Here is a 9,714-nt window from a genome sequence, read left to right as displayed (position 1 = left end):
TTTTTTTTTTTTGTTTTAAACATAATTTATTATTAATATGGAAGGGCACTTATAACCAATGAAACTAAGATAAATATAGACATAATTATTTATTTACATAATCAATCATCAATATCAAAATATATAATTCGAAGATTTCTTGACGAAATGCCAGTATTTTCAATACAGTGATAACAATTATATAATGGTAATATTAATACTTACCGAAAATATGAAACTCCAACCTTTTTCAGCGTCCTAGACGTGTGATTTCTTCATTTTTGAACGAGCACTGAGACATGTTTACTGTCGGCGCTTCCGAATGGTACTACATTAAAAGCGCACCCAAATGTGTGCTCATTTGGTGAGGACGTTTTTTGTAGCTGTGTATCTAGTTTTTATTAGTGATCGAAGACTGCACGTCTGCACTGTACTGTGGTCTGGGGTGAAGAAGATTGAGTATTGAATAAATTTCTATTTTCATTTTGTAATACTAATAAGTTCTTTATCAATACGATTGCAAAGCTTCGTCATATACTCCAGGTTTTATTGCAGTTGCACGCCGATCATGAACTTTTTGTTTAAAAGGCCCGCAACAGTTGAGTAGTTTTAGTTAATTTGCTGTCGCATTGAATGAGTTAAAACACTTATAAAACTATAAAGCCTTATAATAAATCTACATATGAATTTTTAAAATCATTTTTATTCAATAATCTTGTAGTCATCAGAGATTTTCTTTAAACTGTACTATAGTGTGTTTAAGCCAAACAAAGCAAAAGTAGGTTATAATTTAATAAAAAATATTCTAAAAATTCTATGATTAGTTGACGGGCCATTGGCGTGGTTGGTCGATACTTGCCTTTCACGCTGAAGGTTGTGGGTTCGATTCCCACCCAGAATAGACATTTGTGTGCATAAACATATCTGTTTGTACTGAGTCTGGGTGTAAGTATCTATATTAGTATGTATTTACAAAAGAAAAGTAGTATATCAGTTGTCTGGGTTTCCATCGTACAAGCTCTGCTTAGTTTGGGATCAGATGGCCGTGTGTGAATAATGTCCGAGGATATTATTATTATTAGTACTTTTAGTCAGTATTTACTAGTCGACCAGTTTCATCATTCTTATTCATATAAAGCTGGGGTCATATAAAAAGAAACAACATAGTCAATAATAATTTCTATAATTATTGTAATATAAAAAAGTGTCGGTAGTTATTCAACCCTTGGAATAGACAATAGATATTTCCTCTTAAACATAACAAACATGTGGCGGGAGGGGGGCGCGGCGCTCGTAAAAAAATACTCTTTGTGTGAAGCGACCGTCGCCCAGCGTGCCTCGCTCACACGCATGCGCTAGACTTTACCATTTTATTACAATATAATGTGATCTAAGAAAAATAATATTTTCGTCTAACGCCGCTGGCGGGCGTGTGGTAAACAATTTTATACTATCATTAGTTTGTCTCTTACGATAACACGCACTACTTTAATGAAACGGCTAGCGTTACAGCGAAGGCCCGACGTTTTCGCTTGTTTCATATCTTGATGTAGAACGATTGTGTTAGACTTATGCTAATCGTAAGCGCACACCGCGGTCGATGCGAAGCCGTGTAACAATCCTGCGTAAACCACTCGTACGTACCAGCCTCGCGTTCGCTATGATCTATCGAAGAAACGTCGACTACAAAACAATTTAGAACATTATAGTCGGCGGTAATATAATCTACTTGTTACAAAACTTCGTTATAGTTTTCTCACTTTCGCTCAACGGGTTACTTCGTAAGACATTTACTGATTGGTGTTATTCGCGTTATTGAAACGAGTTATCGAAACAAACAAGTGTTTGTTGGTTGTTATCGCCTGCTTGAAGTATCCCGTGAGATAACTTAAGACTCAGCATTACAATACGCCTTTAAAATAATATAGTAGATTGCACACAACATACAGATGTACAGTAATTGAGAAGGAATTGCACTTAGGAAAGGTTTGCGTCTCTTGGCACTTTGTCTTACGTTAATTATATGTAAAATTGGAAAACTAACAAAATTGTACTAAACGATTCAAAAGTTGGCAGAGGGAAAGACAAAAACTTCAAGTTGAGTTCAGACAAGGCGATCTCGAAGAAATAATCGCTTCCAATTACTTATTGCATACGGCCGCTCGTCCTGTCTGTACTCAACAGGAATCAAGAAGCATAATATCCATAATCCATTCATGCGTAATAAGCTACAAATAAGCAATTAATAAAAATAATCGTAACACGCACATCGATGAAATATTAAATACTTAATATAAATCGTTTCTACTTAATTTTCAATATTATGTATTATAAAATATATATTTTTAAAAACGTCAAGATTTTGAACATAGTGTAGAGTTCGGTAAGCAGTGTACAGCGTCGGGAGTCGGGTGGACTAGTGAGGACGAAGGGACGAAGGGACGAAGGGACTCTATACACCTTAATAATTATATATTCAAAGACACAAAAGCAAATCCACTAGACCTTATTGCCACTCTTAAATTATTGCTACGACATATAGATACTGATCTACTTCTTTATAATATAATGTAAATATAATCAATAATCAATTACAACATCCAATAAAACAAAATATTGTTAAACATTATTGCATTAATTTAGTTCAACTATAAATCAGAAGGGGGTTCTCACTTGAAACAATATAAATATATTTTTACATAGCGTGCAGTTGTGTACAGTGCGAGATTGGGTCGCTGGCGTCAGCGTGCAAACGTTCACTGTTTGTTTGTAACACGTAACACATGATTTGACCGATTTCTCACTAAGGCACAATTTAAATTTCCTCTTTGAACTTTATTTAATTCTAAAATAAATTAATTCAATTCCCCTCCTCGTAGTTGTGAGGTATTCGCTAGCTGTTGTCTACATTTGTATCGTAATTAAACACCAAGACGTAAAACTTAATAATACAAATATAATTAATGTGAACATTCGTTTCATTATATCTAGCATGAACTTTATTCATTATTACGACTAAAACTCGGCCTCTTGTACACTTATGAGCGATTCCATTTAGACATCCATTAGATCACTTCGATTGAACGTAAACGCGACTACTATCCCTTACAACGCGACATTTGCAATATACGAAAAATATTGGTTTTTTTTTTTTTTTTTTAAAAAAAGAACATTTAAAATATTTATCCGTTTCAAGTTATTAAATAATAAAAATTTCTAAATCGAAAATTAGCCACTGAATATGGTAAACAAAATTGCAATTCGTCTTCAAATAGTGATTCTGTCCGCCGATCATTCCCATTTCGGTTTTTGGTCTTTAAGTCAATTACATTAATACTTATACAAACGAATACTTACAACATCGGAACACTATTTTCCCACTATCAATTAAGTCTAGCTTGTTATAACTGCAGTCTGTTTACCATATTGGATATACGAGTTAATTCATTGGTGCTTCTACGCATCGCGTAAACTATATCTATCGTATACGAAGCTCTTCGCTTTATTGTTTTACGCGTGTTTTCTTCGGATTTTTGCCTTATAATGTTAGCATTAAGCCATTGTTTGTTGAAGCGCTTTAAGCGCCTAAATGATCGCATGTTATGTTAAGTTTTTTTTTATTCTGATTAAAAAACTACAGAAATAATAAATAATAATTATTGGCATTGTAAGTACATAAAAATGATGTCACATGCGATCTGGCCGAGTCGTAAGGCAGTTTGAAATGATCCAGCTGTTTTAATACGTTCAGCGACGAGCTTGCAGCGATCCTACACTAAATACTTACCAAATTTCGACATCAATATAACGACTAAATATTATCTACTTTTTAATTAAGTATATAATGTTCCGTTTTGTGCTATTGCTTATATAAGTTCAGTACTTTCCAAGATCTAATTTTAATAATTAATAAAAAAAATTGGTAATTTTATCAATGAAAATATTTGTTATTAAAAAGTATTACCCAGCACACCCCCCACCACTGAAGGCCTCTCCATTTTAGTAGGGTTGTAACTTATTCCAGTTTCCGCCACACTCCATTACGGGTAGGTTATTTAACAATAGCGCATATATCATCATTATTATTTATGAGGAGTTCCAAATCATTAATTCAATTATACAGAGAGCATAGTAGCTGGCAACGATAACTTAAGAAAACCTGTTTATAACAGAAAAATCAAATTAATTGTATGTTGAATGTATGAAAATGCTAAATTAGAATTTATCACTTGACAAATTTCATATAAATGTTTACTCTACGCTCCTTATACTTATGCTACGTGTGGTATTGTGATTTGAAATGCATTTCTTTTAAAAGTACTGAATTTATATTTACTTATAATATAATAATCGTTACATCTAAAATGGCTATTGAAACACTATAAGGCATTACAAAATCACTTTGAACAGTATTTATTGCAAGTACATCTCGTGTAATTCCACGCTGAAAAAGTTGTATGTTACTCTTATATTTAACTCATGTAAAAATAAAAACATTATTATATATAGGTAATTATTCAAAACGTGATATATAAATATGAATAATTCATATAATTAAAATTTTATTTGTTTTTTAAAATGTAAATATTTTAACTTTGATTTGATTTAGTAATGAAATGGTCGCCTTACTATTTATGACGCATTACATTACTAAACACTAAAGCAGTGCGAACGACCCAAACTGTATACGTTTTAACAGAGAAAGAGAGAGACGACATATACAATACAACTTTTTCAATGTGATTTCACAAATTTATATCATGAGGTAGTGATAAATATTGCTTGGTGTTGGCGTTATAACAAATCGTACCGACCGCAGCCTTTACGATAATGCTAACAATTAAAGCGTATTTTATACAAATTACAAAACGACAAAATATTAACGTAATCGCGTCGACTAATGCTACGAGGCGTGATAAGTTTCGCTGTATTATTATTAATTAACAATTAATCAATTGTCTGTCCAAATTAAAAAAAAAAAAAACACGTGCCGTCGAGTGACCAATTAAAAAAAAAGGAATAAAAGGGAAATAAAGAACCAAAAATATACTATACATAAAAATTAATGTATTCTATCATCAATAACATAGGGTATAGTTACAAATAATAAAATTAAAGGAAAACAAATTTATACATATCTCTTAACGTTAATATAAAAAAAAAAAAACAAATTATACACGCTATCAACACAAGATGCTACTTAGAAAAAAAAAATGAAAAAAAAAAACAGTATTTTACAATTTACCTAAAACAATCGCCTAGCCTTCGTAACCGGCGTTCACATTACTCCTTAAAATATAAAAATCGTCGATAAGATTTTGGCGTCAATTTTCGGGTTCATTTTTATTTAAATTGAACATAATAATTGTGATCCGAAGTCCGTCGGTGAACGACTCGTGTGCGAAATACATTATGAGGTAACTTTACAATACAAAGGAACGCTAAGGTCCATAGCTTAGGCTGTACTATTAATCTATTTGTCTAAATAACATTAAACTTTTAATTATCTGTACCTTATTTTAATCGTATTGCAGATTACAAAGGGCACTTGATCATATTTAATTGTAATTCCGATGCCATAAATTCATTAGCCTTAAAATTAAATAAGCAACAAATTGTAATATTTATCTCGATAAATCAAATTATAAACTAAGAACGTTAACAAAAATCAAAGTACATTTTCGCGAGTTTCTGAACGAGATGATATTTAAACAAGGAATTTTGAATAAAAATAAATAATTACAGAACGAATTATACACAACATGTCAAAAATAAAAAGTAAATAAAACCGCCCGCCGACTCGAACGCAATTAAGTAAACTTCGCTTCGTGCGCAGTACAATAAATTAAACATGTCATAATAAATAACAAAATTAAAAAAAAAATTATATATATATATTAAATATATATATAAATAATTTGTGCGAATCGTAAGTACCGATGTTGAATGAATTAAAAGAATGCTAAGCGCGTTATCGCTTCAGGTTCGACGACGTGTCTCCGCGGCAGGTAACTGGCTTAAGGTAATATAAACGGAATCGCCCAAACCGCGTGCTAATTAATAAACTACGTACACTAATAGACTGAACGCTGCAAGCTCCTGTGCCGCGCACAGTACTCCTGTGCCGTGCCCAGCCATCCCGTCAACTCGCACGCCAGGCCTCGTCACGCTCCCTCACTATAATTTCTTATTAATTATTATGATCTCGTCTTGTCTATAAATATAGTTTAAATATAAATTAAAATATAGAGTGAAAACTACACATTTCTTACATTATACTATGTACAAGGCATCTCGCGTTTTATTAACAACATTACAAAGTTTTGTATTTTGTCCATTGCGTTTTGTGTTCGCACTCGAACGCGACAGTGTTGCCAGATGTCGCGGCGATAATTATAAGCGGTACATTGCCATGTAAAAATACGTTCCGATATATTTTTACAGAACCGCTGTAGATCTAATTTTTTTTATCATCGTTTCTGAATAACGAAAAATATCGGCAAGGCGTTATCGTCGCGACAAACGGACGAACAAGCTACAACCTTACTATAAACGTCCATACAAAAACCTATCTGGCACTAACATGTATATCATTACAAAATGTATAATATATAATGTATTTACAGTCACAACTTAAATTTGATAAACAACCGAGCGAAAGATAATTTGGTGTTATTGATTTTGTTGAAGAATTTATTTATATATGAACGATAATAAAATCGTTACAATTCATTCGTTTAAAAAATATTCAATAGTAGTCACACCTCCAGGAATACGTTTACGAGTCAAACCTAGCCCGCTCTAGACTATCGCCCACTAAATGGATTCCTTACATTATTGTCTTCCCAAATATACTATCATTTGTGTCTGCCACGATATAACTAAAACCGATCTACCGCCACCGTTGAAATTGATATGTATTATAAAAAATTATCGAATGTGACGTCACTGAGAGGCACATTTGCTCGGATATTGTTCAGATATAACGATTAATTTGTTCGCTATCGACAGGATAATATAATACAAAAACCATTTCCGTACCCCTAACCGATAGAAGATTATATTAATATATATATTCACTCCGTAAAAGCGACAGTTAAAACGAAAATTATTGCAAAGTACTACATGATCCCATCATTTTGGAGATATTACTCGGTTGGCCCGCTCGAGGTTGTCGTACAGCTAGCGAGTGGCGCCTCGCACCGCGCGACCGTCCACCGTCACCGTACTGTTACCACCCGTGTAGAGCGTTCGCCTAACGTCGCGAGGTTCGAAGCACCTTCCGGTAACCGTTCGCGGTCAATACCTTTACGAAGACGTAACGAACAAAACCATTTAAGATATGGCTATTCTATCACTTAATATTAGTTCGGCGTTCGGCGAACCGTCGACCCGCGTGTGTCGCTTTGCGACGAATTATTTACAATTTATACATCGTTTTTTGGTCATCATCTTGGGAAGTGAAGATGCGAAGACAAATTTGTCACTTTTTGGCAGTCGATTTTGATTCGTATTAAGTAATATCCGAAATATTAATATAATAATAAATTACAAAATACAAAACGGAAGATTTTCATTTTGAACTAAATTTCGTTTTTTTTTTTTTTTTTTAAATTAAATTTGATCGCGGATTGCATCATTCATCTGAAAATAATTTAATAAATTATATTTCTTTATAAAACCATAATGAAACTGTTATTTAACACGTAGCAATTTCCTGTTCAATCTATACACGATGAATGCAATTTAATTTGTTAAAGGAATCTAGCAGATCTAATCGAGTAAAAATCGATTCAAAATATATTTCAACTTATCTAATTAAATAAGTCTAGTATTCAAATAACTTGTCTTAGAATCGATTAACGAATGATTTTAATGAACCGGTTTGATTGTAATCGATTAGTAATTTATCACGCATTCTTATCGAAACTTAGTGTCAAAGTTGCTCATTAAATAATTAATTATTTTTAATTATTATACAACACATATTTATCATACACGTAATATAATATAATACAACGTTAATTAATAATTAAAATTAAACCTTATAATCTGTTATATTACATCACATCCAACTTGCAATCAATAAAAAAAAATTACTTACATAAATTAAAAAAAATAAAATTTAACGTTGCGAGTGCCGTACTACTAATCTTATTAAATGTAACCGCGCATTTACATTAAACAGTATTATATTCTTAGATGCGTTAACGGACGACGTGAAGAAACCTCTTCGATCCGTTGTATAACTCGTATTTTTATTATCTGTGGTACGCGTCATGTCTCTAGATTGGAGAGTTCACTATCTAGTCTCCACTATTTAAAAATGGAACGAGATAATAATTAATGGACATTTAAAGTGATCGTTTTGGCGGACAAACATAATCTTCACAAATTGTTTATATTCGGAAGACGTTATGCAAATCGTAGTGTTTACATACAACAATATTATGGCGCAATTAATTTTCTGGTTTGTTTATTATTGAATGCGTAACTATTGTTAGAAACATTTTAATGATCATTAAATATTCTATTTATATGCTACAAATATGTCCATCAAACTGAAAATTATTTAATTTTTAAATTTTGAAACTTAAAACTTTTTACTATAATATTTGAAGTTATGATTTTAGTGACTGGCTACCCTCTCGATATCAAACATGACTAACAAAATCGTTAATTTTTTACACTGTTAATATTGTTTGTTGGTATTTCATTCTAGTTATTTCCTAAAACATTCAGCCGTTATTTTGCGTAATCATCTATTGTATTATTTGAAAAAAAAAACATTTCGAAAATCAAATAAATTCAATTTCTTTACAAAATGTTTAATGTTTTAAATTTATGTTTAATAATATAAATATTTATAATCGTTCAGTTTTAAATTTATTTATTTGTGAGCCAAATTCAATTAACAATTTGTCATTGCTGTGTGGAATTAAAAAAAAAAAAACAATTACAGTATCAGTGTTCGAAAAAGATGATTAATAACGTTTGAATTTGTATATTCAATGATAGTTAAGAGTATGAGCGTGAAGGTTTTATTGTAATGTTTAAGTATAGGCCTTTTAATGTTATATCTGGAAGATCAATCGTATGTTGTAATCTAGCAGTTAAGCTTAAGATACTAATTGAAACCAATTTAGGTAATTAAATACACATAACATATAACCGATTCCATTAAAAATTTATCAATTAAAAAAAAATCTTTAGTTTTAACAAAAAACTTCTTATACTAAATTATTCCGTTATATGGGTTTAAGTATATATCAAACTCCGGATGACGGTTTTAAATTGGTTCCTGTGATGTGTCTGTATCTCACTTATTACGTGGTGGTCTTGTTACCGATTTGGGTAATGACATGTACAAAATAGAGCGGTCGGTATAAACGATTCTATTACTTTTCAAGTGCCGGACTGCGCTGATAATTTAAATATTATCTTTGAATCCTGGCGTGAACTTATTCCTCTTCGCTGTCAAATTGTCTATGAATATACAAAGTATTCCACGCATCACTCCAAAGTGTAGAGCACGGGGCGCGGCCCGGTCCGGCGCGGGCCCGGCCCGGTCCGGCGCTGGCCGGGCTATGCGGCGGCGCGTCACTCGCGCGGCGCGTTCTTAAGCAGCGAGATGGCGTGCCGCACGTACTGCACGAGGTGCCGGAACGTGGAGAACAGCGTCAGCGGCCCGCACTTGCGGTCCACCGCGATGAACAGGTCTGCAAGCGGGAGAAC

General features: G+C 32.6%; 1 protein-coding gene across 3 annotated transcripts in view; it reads right to left on the bottom strand.

Moving 5' to 3' along the window:
• Positions 1 to 5,024: 5,024 nt before the first annotated feature.
• LOC126776747 (AF4/FMR2 family member 1) overlaps positions 5,025 to 9,714 on the bottom strand; it is a 220,122-nt gene continuing 215,432 nt past the window's right edge. For all 3 annotated transcript variants that reach the window (XM_050499476.1, XM_050499474.1, XM_050499475.1), the window contains exon 21: positions 5,025 to 9,698. In XM_050499476.1, the coding sequence (XP_050355433.1) occupies positions 9,580 to 9,698 (119 nt within the window). In that variant the 3' untranslated portion in view covers positions 5,025 to 9,579. The remainder of the gene's footprint in view (positions 9,699 to 9,714) is intronic.

Source organism: Nymphalis io, chromosome 21, assembly GCF_905147045.1.
Source record: "Nymphalis io chromosome 21, ilAglIoxx1.1, whole genome shotgun sequence".
Taxonomy (NCBI): Eukaryota; Metazoa; Arthropoda; class Insecta; order Lepidoptera; family Nymphalidae; genus Nymphalis; species Nymphalis io.
The sequence above is the reverse complement of the archived record's forward strand: the minus strand, read 5'-3'. Positions and strand labels throughout refer to the sequence as shown.